The 24,795-nt window shown below is 34.9% G+C and overlaps 1 protein-coding gene across 7 annotated transcripts in view; it reads left to right on the forward strand.

The window, feature by feature from the left end:
• Nucleotides 1-24,795, forward strand: part of DLGAP2 (DLG associated protein 2) — a 440,625-nt gene that overhangs the window by 207,595 nt on the left and 208,235 nt on the right. For all 7 annotated transcript variants that reach the window (XM_056488339.1, XM_056488340.1, XM_056488336.1 and 4 more), the window contains one exon: nt 5,131-5,163. In XM_056488339.1, the coding sequence (XP_056344314.1) occupies nt 5,131-5,163 (33 nt within the window). The remainder of the gene's footprint in view (nt 1-5,130; nt 5,164-24,795) is intronic.

Genomic DNA, 24,795 nt, shown 5'->3' on the forward strand with positions numbered 1-24,795 from the left:
GTTTCTAATTGAAATTTAAAATAATATAGACAGCAGGGAAGAGCTATGAAGAGTATCTGGAAGTATCAGATGAAAAGAGAGACAGAAAAGCATGTTAACACAAGTAAAGGGGAGATGCAGGACTGGATACTTGGTATATTATTCAAAGGGTAGTCAGAAGTGCTGACCTCATGCATTTTCTGAATGTAGTGCCAAGGTGACAAGTTATCCCCAGCACTGCTTCTCACTTCTGTATATTATTTCTCACTGTATTGTCACTTCCATAAAACCTAGTCAAAATCATCCAGATTGGACTCCATAAACTGGATAAACCCCTGTTGAGTGCATAGTGTACAGTGAAATGTAGTGTTAAATACAATCCAGTATTTTTTTTTTTTGTTGAAAAATACTGCTGATATGTGGTGTCTTAAACCTGTTCAATTATATAGCCTGCATGGATATTTTCAATTGCAATTTTTTCTTAATGGCTATTTTGTATATTTCACCTGGCCCTTTTATTGCTTTCCTTACTGTATCTCTTTATAGTAGATTTGATTGTACTTGCAGCAGCCATACAAGAAAAGTATATACAAAGAATGAGACTTTAATCTGTTTAGCAGAATAATTTATTTTCACTCTAATTTAAAATTGAATGTTGAACTCTTTTTTTTTTGAGAAATAATGTTGGCATTTATATATCTAGGTTTATTATTTTTGGTTGATCTTATCATTTAGATTAGACAAGAAAAACTATAAAAATGAAATATATTTCATAATATTCAGAGGCAAAAATATATTGTGTCTTTATGATAAATTTGTTTCTTCATAGAATCTTTCTTATGACCTATTTTGTCAGCAAGTTCTTCTATCTGGGAACATTAATTCTGTTGGCTAGACAATTTCAAAATGACAGAGTGAGATTAATAATATAAATATGGGTTTTCCTTGTTCTATTGATTTATTGGGTCCTAAATCTCTGAACACTCACCTATATTAATCATTTTACTATTGAGAGCTATGACAAAAAGTTACTCAGATGTATGAGTGTTTGCAAGGGGCATCTTTGTTAAGTGCAATTGATTAGCAACATACAACAAAGAAAGAATACCTCCTTTGAAAGTATCACTGTAATATTTTGAATGGATCAGATATGTAAAGACATCATCCATTGCTAGGAACTGTGCAAGGGAGAGGCTTAAGAAATATCTTTGAAATGTTGTCATGTGCCTGCTTCTATTTCATCCACTCCAGCATTTTATCCAGCATGGGTGTGGAAGAGTTACTTGTCTGAGGCCATAATTTTATGTACATTACTAGTGCTATGATAGGTAGGAGACTTGGATCAGCAGACTCATCAAGACTTGATATACTAGTTTATTTTTTTCTGAATGAATATGAGTTCCAGGTTGCACATGAGTGAATAGATAGTATTCTCATTGCAAACAGGTAAAGTGTGAGCTGGGCTATGTCAGAATGAGTATGATGAGCAGATTGTCCAGGTTATTACTTCCTTCTGGTGCTGGTGAGGCTGGTGGCACATGGAATACTGTGTTCACTGCTTGGTGTTCCCTGCTTCCACTGGCATAGGGAGAAAATGGAGGGAGTCTAGCAGAGGGCCCTCTGCTCAGAGTATTTGAAAGACATGGGCTTGTTTAGGGACTTGGGGTGAAGATCCATAGTGGGCTACATGAAGGAGAATTACAGACAGGGTGGAGCAAAAGAAACTTTGGCAATGCTGAGTGAAGGAAGAATAACAAGGAAGAATGGCCACAGACTGCAGACCAAGAGATTCAAATACAGCTTAATGAGGCTGATGGAGCACTGGTGCAGGCTGCTCACCGAGGATGTGGAATCTCCATCCTTGGAGACTTTCAGGACTGGACTATTAAGCTCCAGCACAGTTGAACTTAATTGGCAGAAGCCCTTCTCTGCTCTCAGTGGAGGCTGATCTAGTTCATCTGCAGAGGTCACCTATTGTAAACACTCCTCTTTTGCAGTGAATGTTATTATGAGGTCTAAGACCTTTTACAAAATTTTAAAAAAAAGGAATGAGTGATTTTAAAAAAGGTGACTTCTTCATTTTGATTTCATGCTATATAAGTTTCTAAGGTAAATTGGGTGGCTGTTTCTTTCCTCTCATTGGTAAATGTTTTGAGATTAATCTAGACTTTGCTGATACCCTCAACTAATGCTGATTCACTCAATTTTGGGTGAGATGGATCTAAGCCTAAACAATGTAATTTCACCTTATGGAATGGTAAACTATTGTCATGTCCTTCATTGTTGTCATCTGCCCAGAGAATTGAAAATAAAATTAGAAAAATATTAATTAATACAGATGTTTAGTATTGAGCTATCTTCCAGGAAGATCTTTTCTACCAGCATACAGCAACTTCACTACAGAGAAAATAAGTTAAAATAAGTGTCAAATCATAGCTTCTTAACATAATTTTCAGATTTTTGTGTTTTCATAAAATGTAAATCTACAAATAATTGAGTGCCATGTGTATGTTTCATGTGTTGTGGTTTTAGAAACTGAGGCCATACAGTCTCTCAACAGTAGCCATAGAGTGAATGTACAGATCTAAGCAGACTATACAGAGAAATAATTATTTCTGTCTCTCTCACAGAGGCTCTGTGGAAAGCAGGGCTCTGTTCAACCTCCTTGTGTGTTGTTTGCATGCCTACTAGAATTGGCTGTATTTTTATTTGTCACTCAACCTGTATATGTCAAGCACAACAACAAGGGTACCTAGTCTCCCCACCTCAGTGGCAAACTACAGAGAGAAATTCATAAACAGAAACTTACTGGTGAATTATCCACATCCACAAAGTCTGCTTCTTACCAGTGTAGAGAGAGACTTACTGCTGTCAGTTTGAAATGATTCCCAGCTGCTGGAAAGCATCAAAACAAAATCTCCCCATGAAGTCTCCTCAGGCATGCAGAGAAAAGATAGGGGGACACCTGGGTCGCCCACAGATACAAGTCTTTAAATAAACATCTGAAAAAAGTCCAAAAAAGCAGTAGTCTGGCAGGGATAGTGCTGACACCTCTCTAGCTTTTGACAACTTGCTGGCACTAGTCATAGCTGCAAGTCTTATTTTGTGGGTAGGCTATCTAGCCTGCTGCAGACTTGTAATATTGGCACTAATTTATGTTTATGAGGAAAAAAGGAGGGAAGCTAGTAATTTTTACTGTTGAGTGGGGACCTTTGGAAAATGGTGTCTGAAGGTGCAAAATATGACAGGCAGACTCTTTGGATTGCAAAAAACTGGTGAAGCACTTGTTAGCAGAACACAGAGGATCAAAAAATGTCAGAAGTTCAGAAACCAAGTCTTAGCCTAATCTTCCTTATCAATCAGGAGAACAAACTGCACACAGGCAGACAGCCCACCTCAGTAAAAACTCAGAAAGTCTTTGAATTAAATGTAAAAAAAAAAATCTTCTGAGCTGCTTCCTCTGCATCACTTCATGTTGTGGCAAGTGCATTTTTCATTGTGCAGTGAAAGAAACTGGCCTGACTTACCTGTGGCCAGGCTTTTCATGCTCTTCACTGGAGATTTTCTCAAGCTTGCTGTTGGGGTGTTGATTCTAGTTTGTCAGCTCTGCTGGGTTCACCAGTGAGTCTGTCAATACAAACTTTGGCTGCATGTTTCATGGTCCTGAACTGCTTTAAATTTCATTCCTTTCTATCATGCAACCTTATGGTGTTCCAAAAGTCGTGATCTACCTATCATCACCAGAGTTGCCTGGAAAAACTTATTTTTCCTCATTCCTCTCCCACATGCATGCCACAATGTCTAACAGTACTAAAACCCCAATGATTAACATGTTTAAAATATATGAAAGATGTAGGGTCAAGTGCCATTACAGTGGTGGAATACTGTGAGACAGCTTCTTATCTGTATGGAGAAAGTACATCTAAATAACTGGCAGTGTCACTGTGGTGCTATGAAGGTCAATCTGCTCAGTGCATGTGTTTCATATTGTACTTTTCTGACATTTTTTGCCTTTGAGTGAAGATCACAGCTAAAGTCAAATCTTCTATTTGTTATTCAAGGTGGAGGTAATTTCAGCAAGCTTTTATAGTGGACTTTATTTTTCAGGCATGTTAAAGTGCTTTTTGTACTGATTTTATATTAAAATATATAAACACGTGTGTGTGTGTGTGTGTGTGTGTGTGTGTGTGTGTGTGTGTGTGTGTGTGTGTGTATGCCTGCATATATATATATACACACATATATACACATATATATATTTTTACTTCAGCATACTTGTTGCTGTTGGAGATGTCATTTTTCACCTAAGAATTAAAATGAAGTTTTCAGAGATTTGTGATATAAGTAAAATATACTGTGCTTTCTTGTTCTAGTAGCACTTTTACCAGTATATCAGAATTATCTGCCAACATGATTACATTCCTTGGGATTTCAATTGATTTTAGTATTTGGATTCTAAGCAGTAGCTTTGTTCTGCAGCTTAATACTGACTCCTGAAGCAGCTTGGTCTCAAGAGATACTTCAAAATATTTCTTCCATGTGTCCACATATTTGTACATTATGTAAAATGGATTTTAAGACAACCAATTTCCAAATAGTGATGTGTGGATAAAATAGTAACTGCACATTTAGAGGTTGTATGTTTGTTATGATGGAGTTTTATTTCCTTCATTTCTATACTTGAACATTTTGCAGAGTATAAGTATACATTTGAATGACTGTTTGACTTCTCTTGTCTGGGAGGACTTGGGAGTCTTTATTGAGAAAGGAATATAACTCTGTTTGCTACCTCCAATAGTAAAATATTAGCAGGTTTAAACTTTGTATTTGAGTGACTGTTGTCGCTGCAGTAGTGTTCATATCAAAATACAAAAAAGCCATATGGAATCAAGAAGTCCTGCTACAGGAATGCAATCATCTGTAGTCTCTGAAGGTGATAGTTATATAAATGTAACTAAACATTTATATAGTTCTATTTTAAAATTCTTCCTGCGAGAATTTTTTAATTATTTTGCACCTTTTAAGAAATGTATGCTGAAAATAGAATTGCTTTTTTTGTGCTAACTTTGAGTTCTCTAAATTTTGTTATATTTGGATATAATTATGGCATCTTAAAATAAAGAAATTATAATTTTCTCTTTTTCTTTGCAGAGTCACAGTGTACACTCTGTGGGGAGCCTGAAGGTGAGTGTGTTTTCCTACTAATATTTTCCAAAGCAGCTAGAGGTGAACACTTCACTTTAATAATACTTATGTACAATAGATTGGGAATAGCACATGAATGATAGAAACCAATAAAAAACATTCTACCCTATGTTAGATACAAAAAATTATTTTGATTAAGCTGAGCACATGCTCCAGTCAGGAAACACCTTAAAGGACAAATATTACATTAGAACAAAAATTGAAATACTTCTTATTCTTTTATGTGTTTGTCAAACTAATTTGTCAGTAAGTGAGAGTGTAAAGAGACATTTAAGGACAAAAATTTGAGAATGGAAAATATAAAGATGGGATGTAAAATAGAAATGGAAAATATTTTTAGAATAGGTATTACATTTACAGAGAGGCTAACACATTTTAGCAGATGAAGTGAATAAATACTGCTTCTGAAATAAAGATAATTAAGCAGAAACCTATGTAGTTCAAATACATGTCCACATGATAATGTTGGTTTGTTTTGTCAGGGTTTTTTCCAAGTAACTAATTGAATACCAAGATTAGACCCACATTTTGCTTAAATGAATGCTCAAGTAATGAGAATATGATTTTTAAAGTATGCCTTTATTTAAAAAAAATCTATAATTTATTAATTTATTAACATTGGTGTTGTTATAATGAAAATGTTAAAAGATTGACGTATTTTGAAATCAGCCACCTGTAGTCTTTCTAAGGAAGAGTTCAAAATAGTCAATGTAAATGCTAGATCAAAGTGTATTAACTAAAAAATAAAATTATATATTATAGGCTCTTCACGAAGACACTTTTATGCCTTGAAAAGTTGCTGAAAAATAAGTTTCAACTTCTAATGTTTTATAAAACTTAGGAGGGACAAGTTATTAAGATATGAATCCTGGAAGTGGAAAACTTTGAGACCTTGCATCTAGAGAAATAACTCAGTAAATTAAAGAATAATTATCTTCTTCTCCTTTGTTATCTACTGACAAATAATTCTTTTAGAAGTTTGTTTTGACTGCATTCCTTTAATAAACAGTCAATTGTTGATTTTTAAATTTTCTTTGTCCCTTATTTGATAAATTTATATTAATACAGATATGTGTATGAAAAGGAAAAATGAGATTGGTGTTTGTTTGCCTTTCATGAGATATTTCTCTCCTGATAAGGTTGGGCAACTTTAAAGTTATGCATTGGATTAATTCTGTTTTATTATATGCTGTGCCTGCTTCATAACAATACTTTTCCTTTCTTTTCATTACTGCTGTTTCATACCTCTTCAGCTTTGCAAATATTAATAAATATATATGGACTTTGTAAAAAGGGAATTAAAAAAAAAGAAAGGGTAATATTTTTTATAAACATTTATATGACTAAAAACCTATCTTCAAAAGATAACTATATGTATTACTGTAGGAACAGTCCTCAAGAACATATAGTTCAGTTTTTAGCTATACAGAAATGAACTTTCCTAGGAGTGAATGTCTCCTGGATCACCAGTCTCTCCTCTAAAGCACAGTATTAGTGGAATGATAATTATTAATTATCTGCCTCAATTTTAAAAATATTGATATAACTGTCAGCTTAGATTTGTGACAAGACTTAGAATCTGAAGGTTTTTAGCACGAATTCCTATCTAACATTGATCATTCACAGAAGTTTGATGTGTGATTTTGTGATGAAGAAGCACTTGCTCTGGGCATATGATGTTAGTTTTTAGAAGGCCATTCTAAGAGGAACTTCATATCTCTGTTGTATAAACCAAAATAAAAACAAAAGCCCTTCAAAAATACTTTTTCCTATTCTATGTTCTATAAATTTTGCTATGGTTCCATAATATACTAAGAGAAGGGAAGAACTAAAAAAAATCAAGTTTTTGCAGTGTTCCAAGTGTAGTTTCTGACTTCTCTGTAGACTTCAGAAATTTGAGGTACTTTGTAGCTTGTAGTTGCTTTTCTGGAATTAGAGGAAAATTCAGAGAGTATCAGTTAAAGTCAGATACTGTTTTCCTCCAAGTTCCTTATTTCTTCCTCCTTTTCAAATTAAAAAAAAAAAAAAAAAAAATCAAAGTTCATTATGTGCCCTGAAGTCCTTTAGTATATCAAGGTGAGTTTGCAGAATTATAGGACAGACTTGCCACAGTGTGTTCCTCCTGTGCTAGTTTCCAAAGTGTTAAGCAGAGATTCATCTGATAAATAGTAGATGTGGGGAAATCTCCTCTGCTTGGGTGAGAGGAAGACAAGCTGATTATGCCATTTCTGGAAAGACCTGCTGGCAGCTAGGTGTGTTATGATCATGCTTGGCCTTCTGTAAAGTGACAGAATGGAAGCATTTTGCAAGGCTCAAATTCTGATTGTCAAATTGGTCAGCTGTAGTCTCACTGCTCTCATTACAGCTCAGCCTTTCTCTAACCATCACTACCATAACAGCAGTTTTCTGCTGGATTACCTCAGTGTCATAAAAATGACTGTGTAAAACAGAACTCTTTGCTGGGGGCACTTTGCCAAGCTTTTAGCAGCTAGTGCTGCATTGCAGGAAGCAAGGGCATTTATTTGCATACACGTTGTTGCACAGGTGTGGAACAATGCGTGTGCATCCAGCATATTTTGTAGAGGGAAAACGTATCAGATATGGAAGGGAGATACAATTCCTGAGAGTACAGATTTCTCATTTCAGTGTTTTGTCTGGGAACTTGTGGTTCTGCAGTTAAGTGTGTCACGTCCTCCTTTGCAACCTATCTAAAGAGAATGGGTTATACAAAACTGAGGTCATGTTTAAGTCTTTTGTTGGAGCTGCAAGGACTTTTGTGTTCTGTTTCAAAAATCATGAGTTTGCTCTGTTATTGATAGTGTGCCAGCCACCATTCCTGTCAGTGTGAGATATTTGAAGACCATCAGGTTTTTTTTATACTGGGAGGAAACTAAAACTTCAGAATCCCATTAGCGTGGCTACTTCAAGCAGATCCATCTTCTGGAAACACCAGAGCAGCAGTGACGTGTTTTCAGAGAGGTGACAACAGCTACATTTGGGGAAGTGATCTGCACTTGACAGATTATGTTGTCATGGTAAACATTGCTGTGTTGTTTGCTATATTCCTGCTCAGATTTTAAGTGAGGATGTCATGTTACAGTCTTTGTGACAGGTGAAGTGTTCTGTTAGACACACTGCTGTAGTCATGATCAGTTTCAGGAGCAGTTATCCCCATAAATTCTCTAGAAGATATTTCTGTTCTTTCTAAACCTTTGTATTTATTCACAGAAGGTTTTGAATGGATGACATGATCAAATGTAGTGTTCTATGTTATCATAGCAGAAAACAAGTACTTATGGTGGCAGCTAAGGTTTCAGTAGACCCCACTGTCTTCTCAAAGCCTCAATCTCTCAAATGAAAGCTTTTCTTCCAGGCATTTTAATGTCCTTTATAAGTCCACTAGTGTCTTACTCTTTCTATAATTTCTCCAGGGAGTTCAGATTCTTCCTCAGTGTCTCAGATCTCTTTTGGGCTGTAGTTTACACCTACAGTTTGAATTAAAGTCACCCATTATTTTTTGCCAGTAACTGGCACAAGAACTGGTTGATGTTGTTAGACTCGCTGGGTTTGGGGTAGCAAATTTTGAATAGTGAGTGTTTTAATTAGTAAAATTAATATTCTACACAAAAGGAGAGCTTAGAGGAGACCTATTTCTTAATGCATCTCACATTGCACATTGGGTTTTGCCTAAACTTTTTTTGTTAAGTTAAAATTTAATAGTTCATACATCCAATGCATAGGTACTGAATGACTCCAAGTGTCAAACGATTCAGAAATTTCTCACAATTATATTTTATCTGATAATAAATCCAATTTTCAGAAGATTAAGATTTTTTTTTTTTACTGTTGATTTAAATTTTGAGCTCAGATGCCCACATAATTTTGTCTTTCTCAGAAAAAATAAGTTTGTGCAAAATTTTTAGCAGTTACAAGAATGCTAGCATATGTCACAGATTTACTTTTGCAGAAGTTTATGTCAATTACTTGTAGGAGGACTTTTAATACGAATAATACTGGAAGATGAATTTAATTTATTTTTATTTATTTTTAGTTATTAAAGGAAGTTTTGAATGTTCTGAAATAAAAACAAATAGTTTTGTTTAATTTTATTTTCTCATAAGATGCATGAAATATTTGGTATAACTTGGGATATATAAGAAACATAAATAAAGAGTTGACAGTAACAACAAAAAACTCTATATTCCTTAATTATTTTTTTTTTTTTTTCAGATATATCAGTTTTAGAAAGGTGTATTTATTTCAGGTGCTATCAGCTTTGGTGCCTTCTGTGCTCTGTTTAATGCTAGTGTGTTGGAGTTTTGAGGGAAATAAGTCTGGTTTTTTGCCCTGTTTTGTTTGTCTGTTTTATTTTGTTTGGTTGGGGCTTTTTGTTTGATTTTGGTTTTGTTTTTCTTCTTTAAATAAAGAATCTGGAGAGTAGGTAGTTCAAAAAAATACTCTAAATTTGGCAATATGTCTTAATATTGATGATGTTCCATCTGGGTAGTTCTGGCTCTGAATATAAACATTTCCCTTGGTATCTCATGGAAAACTATTACACACATATTAATAACTCCAGAGAATTTCCTTAATCTTCATTTTTGCCAGTCTTAACGTTTAGTAATCTACACTGAGAGCTGACAGTTTTGCCACTATTAGCAATGACTTTCAAGAGTCCTGTAGTTTTAACTTTTTGTACTTCTGTTGTATTTAGTAGACAACAATTGCCAGTAATAAAATAAAAGTTGACTGGGAAAGCAAAGTACATTTCACAACACATAATCCTGACATTTTTAAGGAAGGAATAATATAGTAAAATATACCTTGCCTAATTTATTATTTCTTCTTTTCATGCTGCTTATAAAAAGATCACAATTGTTTCTTCATGTAGGAATTTTCTTGTTCTGTATATGTACCACAAAATACTAAAATAGACTGTGGCTCCTGCTATGAACATAATAATAATTCATAATTATTACCTGAAGTGATTGAGATTATGCTGAGTTTATTCAGTCATGTATGTAAAATTTTATATAAATATAGGATCGAGATCTTAAATCTTTCTGCTTTAGTCTATTTGTACACCAACACCTTGGTTTTCATAAACAGACACATTTGTGTGCATGGGTGAGTTTCCTTCCTATCATTTAAGTACGATAAATAAAATTACTGGTGGTATGAAACTTTCTCCTGATCCAAGCATTATTAATAAATATTTTTGACACTTTAGTTACTACTCTCAAAGTGATTTGGTTTGTCATTTTTATAGAAGCTTTTTCAAGTTTCACAGAATTGTATTGCTGTACTCCTTTTGGGAGTACATTATTGTACTCCATTGGGTAGTCTGTAAATACTGAACTGTTTTTAAAAAAACAGGTAAATTAGCTGCACTGCACAGTTTTAAAAATAACCTGCAAAACTTGGAGATTGCATGAAACGAAATATTTTCTAATCTCTTTTTTTGGACTAATATGTGAGATTCTACCAGTTAATTTCTTTGGGAGACCAAGCTAGAGTATATTCACAATGGGCATTATTCTTGAATTGTGCTGGGTTTTATATAAAGTGAAGAGGTATGATGTGTATCATGATTTTTAGGAAAGGGTTATAGTATTTTTTTCTTCAAACAATGTTGAACCACAGGTTGGTGCTGCATTTTCATGTGGCCTGCATTTAGACAGACAGAAAAAGTTGTCTATAGTATGTCTGCTAATGATTTAGTTACTGCAAAAGTTCTCAGTGTCTGGCTACACTTGAAATATTTGAAGATTCAATTTTGAACCTTTATATTTATATAGTTTAAAAAGTTATATATGACATTATTAAAATTAATAATTTTGTTTATAACTAGTAATAAAGCTGCCCATTTTGTCTAGTTGAATTGAAATAGAGAATGGTATATTCAAAATCCTAGGTCTTATGTAAACTGAGTATGAGATATGGTGATACTAATTTTGGTTCTTTTATAGTTTATCTTGTGGTTAGATATAAAATATAAATATTTAAAAAAAAATCTCATTTTATTTTAAGAAAATAAATTATTTTCTTTAATAAAGTGTGTTCCAGGCCATCACTTAATTTATATTTGGAATAAATTAAATTAATTCTTCAGCTCTTTTTACTTCTCATATGTGCAGGAAACAGCTGTACTCAAAACTACATTGTTATTCTTGGTTTTTTCATCTACTGATTCACTCCCCTGAGTTTTGCAAACCAAAAAAAGAAAAAAACTGATTTAATTTAGATAAATATGATGTAATCCCAAATGCACATTCATTTCACATTGCTGTGATTAAACAAACAAACAAAATCAAAGACAAGGACCATCTTATCTCTTTTGCTCCAATATGACTGAATAAGTGAAAAGCTGATTAGATTTCTGGGGATGAGGGGAGTAAAGTTGGCCTCAAAGGCTATAGTCAGCACACACTTAGGGCTTCCTGCAGCATTAGAAATGTGACTATTTCCTCTGCCAACAGTGGATGAAGTTGCAAATGTAAGTGGAATAAATTGTCTCGGGGCTGCAGTGTTTACTGGAGTGGAGGTGGGTGTAAGGTCTAGAAGATACTGATATTTTAAATTAACCTTTGCACAGAAGTAGATATGTATGTATGTACACTTCATGCTTCCATATGTCTTCTTTTGCTAACTGTTTAGCACATTTTCATATCACATGAAATGTCCTGTTTTGAATAGTTGTTCTTATATGTCAGGTTTGTCTGCTGAATGTTAATTTCTGCAGAAGGACCTTCTTAAAGATGCTGTTTTAGAAGTATATCTCATAAATGAAAACTTTTGCAGTGTGAACTGTGTGTGCTTTCCTTAGCTTCTAATTCCCATGCTCTGCAATTCAACTGTAATTCTTCTTTGTATGTATATATAGCAGAACTCTTTCTGTTGAACTGTAATGTCTACAGAATACTGCCTACAACTTCTAGCATACTTTATGGTTTAGAAACATACTTCTGCATCTCTGTAGGATAAGAAACATGGTGGATTTCTACCTAAACATAGAGATTTATTTTTTTAAAGATGGCACATTTCAATATTCATTCCTTATTTAATTTACTATGGATTTGAGCCTGTAAAGCTGAAGTAGCTGATATTATGGGTCGGGGGTTTTTTGTTCTGCAGTCTGTAGATTGGGGTGGACAGTTTTCAAATTTGATTTGATTTTCACCATATCATTCACTGGATCTTTCCTTTAGTCTCAGGCTCAGGGAAGGCTCAGATGGTCATCCTGGCCTCTGCAGACACTTGTTTGAGTGGAAACCTAGGCCTCCCTTAACTTGCAGTTTTATGTCTCACAGGAGCCTTGTGCATTGTAGGTATCTTTGTCCTTTTCTAGGAAAAGGTGAGGCTAATTCTAAATGTAAAGTGGAACATGAGTGAGATACAAAATGCTCTAAGTGCCAGTGGATCTTCTTTATACAAGGTTAAGTTATTGTTTCTCAATCATTGTTTAATTCTTCTGGGTAGAGTCTTTAAAAAATTTGCAATTGTAAAGTTTGAGAAGCACAGATGTAACAGAAAGCAGAGAAAAACTTCCATTCCTATCACCACATACTGTGAGCTTCAAGACTGAATATTTCCATCATCTGAAACCTATGCACAAACAAATTACATTATTATTATTATTATTATTATTATTATTATTATTATTGCACACAGGCACACATTTCATTCTGACTGAGAAGATCATGAATGGTTTTTTTACTTTGATTCTAGATCATCAGTCTGAAAATGTTAAGAAATAGATTGCTAGCAAAAGAAAGATGGTTTTGAAGACAAAACCTGCACTAATTTTAAGCAGATTTCCATGCAGAAAGAATGCTGATTTCTCCTAGAGTACATCTGCATAAGTCTTAGATAACTTAGATAAGTTCTTAAATTTTAGATAACTAAGATAAACTTAGATAACTTCTGGCAACATTCGACAATGTACAAAAATCCTGAGATCTTACTTAGTGCAGAGCTACAACTGATATTAATGGAAATATTATGTAGAAAAAGAACTAGGACTTTCACAGCAAAGAACTTCAAGCTGATTAATTTAGTCTTCTGCACCTGCTGATTATTTTTCATAGGCTTTCATCACAATTGTAGTCACTGGAATCTTCTCACACCTTATAAAATATTAAAGGCAACGTTTTTCTGTAATAATATGTGACAAAAAAATACCTTTCAGTGTGCAGTGGGAAATAATTTTTTTTGTATCTGCTGACTGACTGTTTATGAAAATGAAAAATATGATGGCAGCAACTGTGTTAGTAACAATTAGCTTGTGCAGATGAACGTTAAACAAGCTTTTCAGTGCTGGTCTCTGAAAAACATTTAAGAAAAATCTTGACATTATATTGTTCCAGTTACTGGAAAAATGCATTTCCAGGTGCATCAAGAGGCAGCATGTCCTTCACAGTGCAGTTCCTACCCCAGAGCTGGTTTTACAAATTTTAACCTCACACAATATAGCAGAAACTTGGATGAGTTTATTTTTCTCAGTGGTACAAATGACTACCACTGAACGCCTTACCATGCTCAGCAAAAGGAATAAACCCTTGCATTAATGCTTCACAGAGGTCATGGTTCACTCTTTGTTTGTTTTACTTAATGTAGCCCATGAAAAGACAATGGGATAAATGTATCCTGAGCTTTGTATATGGCCCAACAAGTTATGTGGAAGAAAACGATAATAATTTTGTTTGCTGTTTAGAATGGACTCATTGTTTAATTAAAAACTTTGAATATTGGGCTTGGTTACACTGATGTCCATTATCAGCATTCCTTATGAGACAGACGTGGAAATAATTTATCTTTCAGTGTATGAGGAGACAGTAATCTCTTGGGGTTTTTTAGCTTTTCATTATGCCATTAAATTTTTTGTTTGTCAAGTATATAATAACAGTGTCCTTTCTAAGAGCTGAATGTCTATATTTGCAAATCAGACTCCATTCTGAATATAAACTTTTAAGATAATTCCATCTCAACAGTCTCTGTTCCTTAGCAAGAGCATCAACTAGTGATGGAACAGGATTCCTCTTGTACATATTGTAAATTATGAACTGAAAGAAGACTTTAAGTTAATGCTGTGAATGACACCATGGATATTTTATTTTCACCTTTTCCTCAATAACCTTCTGTTCATCATATAGACACAAAAGAAAATGAATTCTCTTACTGATGAAGAGCATGCGTGTGTTTTCTGTCTTCCTTTGTTTTCCTTCATATTTACTGTGTAAAAACTATGTTAAAAATAATTTTGTGCTAGACATAGTGATTTTCACTTTTCTGGTGGTGAAGCACCTGATTAAGTGGATGTTCAACCATTGCAATATTTGTCTTGTACCACAGAAACTACAAGGAGGATCTAGAGGATTTTCCTGTGGACATGCCAAAAATAATCTTCTTTGTTTGGTCTATAGTAGTAGACTAGACACTTTATCATCAAGGGAAGTCCATGCAGTTCAAATTCTGGTCTTTTCTTCTGTAAGCTAAATCTAATTCTTGATACCATGTATTGTTTACGTATGTGTTATGTTTTCTAGCTAGCCAGTTGCTGAGAGTTTAAACCCAGCTTGGGGGAGGGTTTTTGGGAATGATTTACTTCATGTTGTAAAAATGCTCTCATAAAATGACATGTTATTACTGTCTCTGCCATGAGAAACTCTGTAGAAATCAATATGTATTTAGGAATCCTGCTTGATAACAAAGGTTCTCTGCCTGCAGAGGATGAGTGCACTCTGTTTTAAGCATGGGGCTTTTTTATAATCTGTATATTAATGTCTTCATATTGGTCTAAAACCTAGAAAAGGTAAAAGGAAAAATTCTTGCTTTAGGCAAAAGACTAGCAGTGTAAGGTTTCTAAGCTTCAACAACCATAGATATAAATGCATCTCCCACAAGACATATAACAAGGACAAAATCAGCTTTCAAGGTTGAATTCCAGATATTTGGTAAATAAGCAACAGATTCACCTACTAATGCAGGACTTCAGGTAGAACAAAGATCAAATTCCACCTAACAAAGGAGAAGCCAGAATTGTGGAAGAGAGGTAAAGCTTTAGATGGTGGGACTTACACGAGAGCAGAACAAGGAAAACATAAAAACTTCTGCTGTCACCAACAGTGATATTCAAGAGCAGCAGGGAACAGAGGAAGGGAGATCCCTCTCTGTGTTTTATTTTTATGACACAGTATAAGCTGTTTTTCTTGTGCTGGATCATGGCTTAAGTGGCATCACAATAAGATAAAAGTGATTTATTTGCAGAATCTTCATAAATCTAATTTGTTTGTTAGTGTTCAGTGTCTTTAACCTTCAAAAGGTGACCTGAGATTACCCATAACCTGAGGGGAGACAGGCACATTTATGATCTCCCCCACCAATATAGCTCAGCTTCAAGTTCTCATTTTGTGAGATGAGAGTGGAGAGACCATAGAAGGAGATTAAACACATCCATTTCTCTACTGGGAAAAATAAATACAGAAGCATCATCCAGCACAAAAGATCAGCTGTGGATATGATAGAAGATGTAACAAAAGAGGAACAAAGACCAACTTTGTAACTGGAATTCTTGCTCTATTCCATTGATGCAGGATTTTTTGCCAGTCTCATAGCCTTAAAGGGTGGTGGTTTTAACACTTGCAGAGAATTTGGCCCCATTTTAGCATTTTTTTATGTCTGTAGAAAATATTCATACTCTGCTAAACCATATAGTACCTTCCTACCACAATTATTTCAACAGAGAAAGCCCAGGACTTGATGTATCTGACTGAGTAGGCAACACAAACTGAAATGATTAGTTTGTTTGAAATGGGATAGTTAAGGAAATTTTGCACTAAGTTTTTTCTATGAGATAGATGAGGCTGAATACTTTTTGCCTGCATCTGTGCTCTATTCCTAACATTATCTTTTAGAAAGATCAGCCGCTGAATATGAAGATGTATAAAGACTTATACAATATATTTTAACTAGACATTGACAGATCAGTCATTCCAACTCACAGTGGAAAGAAAGAGGCAATTTGTTACTGTCTCCAAGAATTATGAAGATAACAGGAAGAGTTTGAGGAGAATCCAAAATGGAACATTGACAGAAGCAGAAACAAAATACAGCCCTAGCTGACTGTGAATTTGCCCACTATCCCTGCTGACTGATTGCAAGATACTGCAGTAAAAGTACAATTACTGCTTGGTTCTAAATAACTAGCATTCTGTAGCAAACTTACCTCATCCTCACAACTGAAAAATGAGATTACTCATTAATATCTGATGAATTACATTTACAGTGGAAACTTCAGAAACAACCAACTCTGGAGATATAAATTCAGTACTTGGAATTAAAAAGAATAATGTTCCATATTGTATTCCCGGATACTGCTACAAATACATTTTTTAAATTCTAGGTCATATTAAATAATACGTTTTTATAACTAAATTAAAATAATACAGTAACCCTATATGGTTTTCAGTATATTTTTCTTTTTGTCAGAGAGTACTTTCTCCAGAAAAACCTGCTGCTGGAGAATGAAGTACTTCCAACAGAGAATTAGGAAAAAAACAATGAATCAACATTTGGATTATTTTTAAGGTTTAAAAGCTGAATTAGTAAACAGCACAATTATGTAGTAAGAGAACAGTGTCCCATTTTAGTCTGTTGTGAATCAGCTGTGATCACATCACAAATGCTGTGCCATTCAGTAGGGAATCTAAGTGACCATAGCAGTGGAAGGCTTTGAGGCAGAGCCTAACACAGCTAGTTTTAAATAGAATCACTGAGTGGTTTGGGTTGGAAGGGAACTTTAGATCATCCAGTTCCACTCCCCTGCCATGGGATATCACTTTAGATAAGGTTGCTCAAAGCCCCATCCAGCCTGGGCTTCAACACTTTCAGGGAAGGAGCAGCCACAACTGCTCTGGACAACCTGTTCCAATGCCTCACCACCCTCATAATGAGGAATTTTTTCCTGATGTCTAATCCAAATCTCTCTGTTTGCAGAATATTAAATACATAAGGCATAAACTGTTGTCAGAATGCTTATGCTTGTTTTGTAGTGATTGGTTGTTTATTAAATTTTAAATTCCAAATAACATCTAGTATGTTTTGGTTGAGTCTACAGAGACTTAATAAACTGTATGATCTAAAAAGTGAGCAAATGTAGAGTGAAGACAAAGGATATTTATTAATCAAAAGTGACACTATTTAACAGAAGCAATATTTTAATAAAATTTGTAGAAATTAATGATAATTGTTTTCAAACTAAAATGTGGGAACACAGAAGGGCAATTCCAAAAATGTCAGGCTCTTTCTCTCTGACTAGGTGAGAAAGAGATAAATGCATTGTAAATATTCACAGCTTTGATGTTCTCTTCAACTCATCAATTCCTTATGGAACATTTTTCACTCTGTGGTAAACATCTCTGCTGTCTCACCCTGAATTTAGTGCCATAGCTCCCTCCATTCCTCTTTCCATTTCCTTGCAGCACCATGTATCATACTCCATCTACTAAAATATGCACAATAGAGAATTCTGTTTCTTGTTTGAACAGGTAGTACATTGATTAATAAATGCTGCATAATTTATTGAAGAAGTAATTGCTCATACAGTGGTAAATTAAGCTCCCTAGCTATACTGAACTTCTGGAAAGCTTTTTTCTGGCTGTAATTTCTGGTGGAATAACATTGATACAGTGTCTCTCCTCAGGAGAAGTGACTATAATGAATATTAATTTTAAAGGAGTGATCTAAAAGTTTAGGTTGAGCTTAATTTTCGAAGAAAAGGTCAGACCTGTTGTAAAGAAAACATATCTTGGAAATGTAGGGACTGAGATGACAATGTGCATACTAATGTCTTATAAAATAAATATACTACATAGCTGATTGACAAGCTCTCCAACAGATGTGAGAGATCCTTCAGTCCCTGTACCATTTAGTTCAGAACAGGAACACTGAAGCTGAATCTGTTTTCCAGATCAATATTCTGGTCTGGATTAAAGTGTAATGCAGAACAGATCTTCAGTGGCCTATAGAATCATTCTTTCATTGAAAGAGTAGATGGTTTATCAATAATGATACAAGAGAAATAGAAAAACACATAAACCAAAAGCAAAATTCAGTTACCTCTTCTCATTATGTTTTTAAGGAATAGAAGTGAAACAAAGTGCATGAAGACAACAGTTCTGTTCAGTGAATAATTCCATTTAGTTAACTTCAATTTGTTTGGTATTTCCTATGATTTATGGTTCTACAGTTTGAGAAATGTTAATTTGGATAATCAGATTTAAAGCATGGCCTCTCAGTATATATTTTAACGTGTTTAAGAGACATTTGTAGTAATATCACGTTTTGAGAGGACATGAGTGGATTGCTAGGCTTAAAATCTCACTTTTACCAACATTAATTTTCCAGAAAAGTACTTGGAACACTAAAAGGAGAAGCTTGCTATACTTGCTGCTAGTAGGTTTCTTGGTGATATTTAGGATGCCGACATCAATCTGTCTGTTATGAATTCACTAAAGTTCTTGAGCTTACAGCCCTGGCTAAAGCAAGGGGATTGATGGCTCCTGGACAGCAACTTCACTGACCTTGTTTGATCCTACCTTCATCAGTTCCCAGGGACTGTTTTCAAACTGAGTGTAAAACAAGTACCTTCTTCAGTGACTCAATAATTCAAGTCTGGCCACTTAATATGTGATTTTTGTGTTTTCATTGTATTTCAGAAACAAAAAGATGAAGTCATGTTCTGTTTATCAACATGTTTTGTTTACCCTCAAGTCAACTTGTGTCTCTTGCCCTTTTACTGCACTGAGCAGGGAAACAACCTTGATCCTCAAAAGAGATCTGAATGTTTACATCAAATAATAAAGGCAAGCTCAAGGGCTGCTCTCTGAGTACATATCAAAGCTTCAATGAGTGGGTTGTTTTCCAGTTTAGTTTTTGATGAGAAAAGGAAAAGGTGTTAATGCAAAGAAACAAAGTTTGTAATTAAGCATATAGTGGGAATTAAACATACTCCTGAAACAGAAAATCTCAGGTAAGGTAATTCGTTCTGTCCTTTGTCTCATTTCTCAAACTGATGCACAAGACAAGATTGGCTAAATTGATCTACAGATTATTTTCCTCTCTTCACACTGTGATTTCCTTTCTTTTGTCTTACTTCAATCAAGTAGGCTTTATAAAAGTATAAATCAAACAGTTGAATGCAACCACTTATAACTGCTTTGATTGCTAATATTTTTTTTCCAGAACTGCATATTTAATGTATAAGATAGCTGAATGGGTAGTCAGAGAGACAACTTGCAACCTGACTACTAATAAATTAAGACCAATAGATAGTTCCTATTTCTTATATAGAAAAGTATTAAATATTGTGAAAAATCCTTCAAATCATTCTCTGCTTTCACTGCCACTTGTCCCTAAATATCCATAGACAACACTTATAATATAGCACAAGTGTATGCTAGCAAGGATGATTGATAGAATTGCCTTGGAGTTTGTGTGATGAGGAATGAAAACTGCTGCAGCTCTCAGGTCTGCAACAGGATGGCAATTGTTTGATCAGCTGTGACATCCCTACTAAAACTTTGGTGAGACTGGAGCCTTTCAGTCTTACAGAATTCAGCCTGTTTGGCTGTTGCCAAACCAAAGCAATGCTGTGAAGATGGCAAAAAAATCACTTGCAGGTTGTAGCTGCTGTGCTCTGTGTCTGGAATGTGTAAAAGTCTCAGATACATATTTCAGTAACTCAGGGGGAGCAGGTTACCTGCTGGCACCTTTAATAGAAGAAGGTGAAATAATCTATTTTTGGAGGAAATTCACAACTGGAGAGGTTATTTAAAACAAAACAAAACAGAACAAAACAAACCCACAAAGGAAATGGGGTTCAAGAAGGTGGTGCTATGGGAGCAGCAAAAATATTGCAGATACAGCATTATATAGAAGTTATGCCTGTGAGTGAGACAAAGGGTCATTATCACAAGATATTTGTACATTTTACTGTTGACCTACTGGGTCATGAGGGCAATGACAGAAATCTTCTACAGGATCTCAGGAGACTTTCTGAAATACACAGCTGCCAGGCCTCAGACTAAGAGCAATGTATGCACTTTTAAAAATAAAATTCAGCTGTGAAACTGCTGGTCAATCAACAGCCTAAGAAAGGCTAGCACATTATTTGTTTAGTGGTCTGTTTAGCTGCTCAATTGAGCACACACTTTGTATTAGGCAGTCAAGTTTAAATATTTCATTATATGTTAGTAATAACCAGATTAAGCCTGTGCTGACTTTTTTTTGTTGAATTAGGTATATTTTTTTGACAGCTGAGGAAAAAGAGAAGTTACTTCCTTCATAGATCAATAGGACTGCCCCACCAACCATTGAATTCCCACTGAGAGATAAACATCAGTTGGCTCTTAATTATCAAGTCAGCCTTAATTGTCAAGAATGTAAAGCTGAATACTACAGTGAAGCAATGTTGAATGCCATGGAAAAAAATGGGATTTAAGGGCTATGTATGAAAAATTTCAGGGTTGAATGTAAGCATTTCTACTATGCTTTACTTGCATAATCAAGTTACCAAAAACACAAAGCTGAAATTAAGAATTACATAAAATTATAAAACCCTGAAATATCTGAAATGAGACCTGTTTATGAATACTTTCTGTATGCAAACCCATATTTTAAAAGCCTAGTTTCCGTGAGAACATGGCTGGTGTTATTAACTGACATTCAAGATGCTTTCATCTATTTTATCAAACTAGTGCATTTTTGATATACAGATATCCCATAATACCTCCAGCAGTTAACTCATCCCTTGTAAACACAGAATGAAGTTTAATTTGCTGTTGAACAAAGTCTCCTGTCAGGTGTCTTTGCTGACACAAAAACAGCACAAGGCTGTTTTTTCCTTCAAAAGACATTCAGGCAAAAGCATATATGTATTCAAAGTGAGGTCTTTTATCATTTTAATCAATTTTGAGCTTAATATGCTTAATATAATTTATTTACTATCTAATGTAGCGCCCCTTTGGTGAGAAACATGAGCAGTTAATGACCTGCAAAATGCTTTTATGTAACTAAATTCTAAAAACATTTGACAATTAATTGAATTAACTATCTCTTGAAATCTGCCATTCTGGGAATAGTCTAGGGATTGATAAAAAGCCTGCTTTCTATGTATAAAGCAATTTTTTATCTTCCTACAGCTGTGTCCATGATTTTCACTGTGAATCAGGCTACATATATGTAAGGAGTCATATGATAAATGGCCTTAGACTTAATAGCTTTAATATAAAAAAGTATATTCTTGTTTTAGATAAAAAGTGCATCACAGTTGTACCTACTAGATCACTTGAACATTTGAGGTGTGTATTTACTTTTTTTTTTCTGTAAAAAGACTGTGAAATATCTGGGGAAAAATATTTTGACAAGCTGTACTACTTCTTGCTCACAAGTGTTATTTTAGCCTAGATTTTTAGCTAGGTTTTTATTTATTTATTGGTCAATCTAAGGAAAAAAAATTGTGAGAAAACAAAGACACTGAAAGTGACACTGTCCAGGATGATGTAATGTTAGCTTTGTTAGTTATGTAAGTTATGGATGAAGATTTTTAATCTGTTTTCCATTTTGCGTATGTTTTGTGAACCCTTCCATCATGTTGCACTCTGCACTGCAAGACCCAGCCTTCAGAATTCCTTGGGAACAAGGCTGAATAACTTTTTGTGTTACTAATCTCTACAGATATAAACTTAATCCTAAACTTGTTTCCAGAAAATAAGAGTGTCTGTTGATTACTCATATGCTCCACAATTAAGCAGTTACAGTATTAAAAAATAGATGGACCAACTTGCTTTAAATGCAAAATGTGGCCAGTGACCCATAAATGAGAGTTCAGAATTCAGAAGAGTATTTTGTTACACATGTTTAGGGTGAAAATAAAGATTAGAAAAGCATGTAAAGTGTGAGCACCATTTCTAAGTCCAGGGTGAGTTATGCATGTCAGCCACATACTGACAAGTAAACCATCTCTGCTCCAGCCTGTACACCCAGCATCTCTCTGCTGCAGGCCATTCATCATCCTGCAGATACAGTTACTGTCCTTCTTTCTCTCCCAAGCAAATTACCCCACACTTCCCTCTTTGCTATCTTTTCTCCTTCTTCAACGACTTCAGACTTCCTCAGGCTCACCTTCAAATTTTGTATGTCAAGCTTGCCTGCAGCTTGACTCACTTGGCCCTGCTGTGGCTTGTTTACTTTGATTTAATTAAAATGCACCCATCCAGAACTCGGCCTGCCTTGCAGAACCTTATATTTCTGCAGTATTTTCACACTGCTTTCTCTATAAGCCTGGAACAACCTCTTTCTTCAATTGCAGCAAGCAATGTAAAATTTTTCCCTCAAAACCATCCTTTGCCTGAATCCTTTCTTAACTACCAAACCTCTATTTTTACCTTTTTAGCCAGTCAGGAATTTAATTTATTTCAGTTGCTGAAGAAATAAACTACTGTGGTTAGCGGTTAGGAAGGTCAACTTTAAAGTCATTGTTTATTTCTGTGTTCTTTTTTTTCCGGTGCTTTTAAGATTTTTGTTAGTAGCAGGAGTGTAGCTTCATCATATGAACACTAATTACTTTACTGTGGTTGGAAAAAACCCAGTGTATTTTCTTATGTTAGCCAAGTAGTTTTGGATGGGAAGAATTAGCACATGGAAAAGTGTGTCTTCCTAAGCTAGCCAGTAATTAAAAAAAAAAAAAAAAAAAAAAAAAAGAGAAATAAAAAAAAAGAAAAAAAGGAAGAAAAACAAGAAGTTGTGAGTTTCTGATATATGGAGCCACAGCTTTGTTCCTAAGAGAACAATAACACTGTTAAAATTGTATACTTCAAGCCATTAAGAACCTGAATAAATATAATTTATTAACCTTTGGAATATTTTTTTTTTGTTTTTTGTTTTTTTTCAAGCAATAAGACTTTCTTATTAATCTCTTCTTTTTCTTTCCTTATTCCTCTCTCTATTTCCAATTCTATTCTCCAAAGCTCATTCTCATCCTTTCTTCCTGCTCTATTCTCTTACCACTCTTTTCTTCTGTATATTGCTCATGAGTTCAGTTTTTGGTGTGGCAATTGCTCTTTTCACTCCTTTTAACCGTAGTCAAACATCCTGTACCTGGCCCCCCACTACAAGCAACAAAGATCAATGTGAGTGTGTCAGGATAGACAGGACACGAACACAAAGCCATGGATGAAATGCAAAGTGTGAATTTATTTTCAGCAGCAGCTGGGCAGTGGCACAGGCTGGGTGGGACACAGGCACCACAGAGCCTGCTCCATGCCAGAGGGTGGCTGGACCTGCTGTTTCCACACAGGAATTCCAGGGATTCACACCAGCACTGTGTGAGTTCACTTAACCACTGGGCTTTGATCTTTCCCACAGCAGGGCAGGAGTCTCAGGCAGCTTCCTAGGCTTATGTTACCTGAACACAAATGTTCTGCTTGTCAAGCACACAAGACTGAAGTGTTATTAGTGGAACATGTATGTTCTTCTACACCCCATCTGTAAGTCTCTTGAACTGTTTGCAATAATCCTTACCATTCTTCCACTGTTTTCCCACACTGTGCCTCAAGTCTGCTCATTGGACTTTAATTCTTTAAAGACCTCTATAACATCAGATGAATCTTTGCTGACTGTAAAATCAGTGACAAAAGCAGATGTTGTGGAATACTGCAGATATCAGCTCCTGGTCACATGAATCCCACTCTCACTGACTGCTCCAGTTTTCTTTGAAATATGTTCTTGGAAGGCCTGAATCTGATCAGAAATCAGTCAGGATATGATATTGTCTGGATGCCTGGTTCTGCCTCCAGAACATCCACAGGGACTCCTAAAACTCTAATTTTTGTGCTTATAGAGGGGGAAACATTTCTTGCTTATACATTGCTGGTGAAGAGTCACCACTTAGTATTGGAAGCAGAATTAGTTGGGTTAGTACTTACAGGCATACTTTGACTTTAAATCAGCAATTTGGCTGTGATACTTGGGAGGAGTGCAGAAGAACAGCAGAGGAACTGCACTTGGTTCACTGCTGCTCCTGGAGCATCACTGTTTGCTAGACACATTCCAGAGCTGCTCAGTTTTCCTTCTGCAACACATTGTACTTGCTACACTCCTAAAACTGTACATTTTTTAAACTTTTAACTTTTCTCTTTCTGCAGAACCACTTTTGAGAAATACCCTTTTTGCTTTGCCATTGTGAATACAAAACCATTGGTGTTATGGTATTTAGAACGAGATATTTATCAAGGAGCATTACACAGGTCACAAAGAGCTTGAGAGAGCTGAAGTCCTTATTTGAGTTTTCAAATCAAAGGAGTTTTTGGCTAAATATTTTTCATTTCTTTTATTACCATAACTTCTGTTTTGGTTTCCATTTTTTAAACTTTCTTTTCCTGATGTTTGCTGTCAAAGATATGTCAATATATCAATAAACAGTAAAATACTTAATTTTTTCTTTAATCAGCATTTCACTTGAGTATTTTATTGGTTGTTAGTATGCAAGGTATTATTCTCTCAGCTTCAAATTACAAATCTTGTTTTACTCTGTTTTTATGGTAACTTCCTCCC

The sequence above is a fragment of the Oenanthe melanoleuca genome, chromosome 3, assembly GCF_029582105.1.
Source record: "Oenanthe melanoleuca isolate GR-GAL-2019-014 chromosome 3, OMel1.0, whole genome shotgun sequence".
NCBI classification, from domain to species: Eukaryota; Metazoa; Chordata; class Aves; order Passeriformes; family Muscicapidae; genus Oenanthe; species Oenanthe melanoleuca.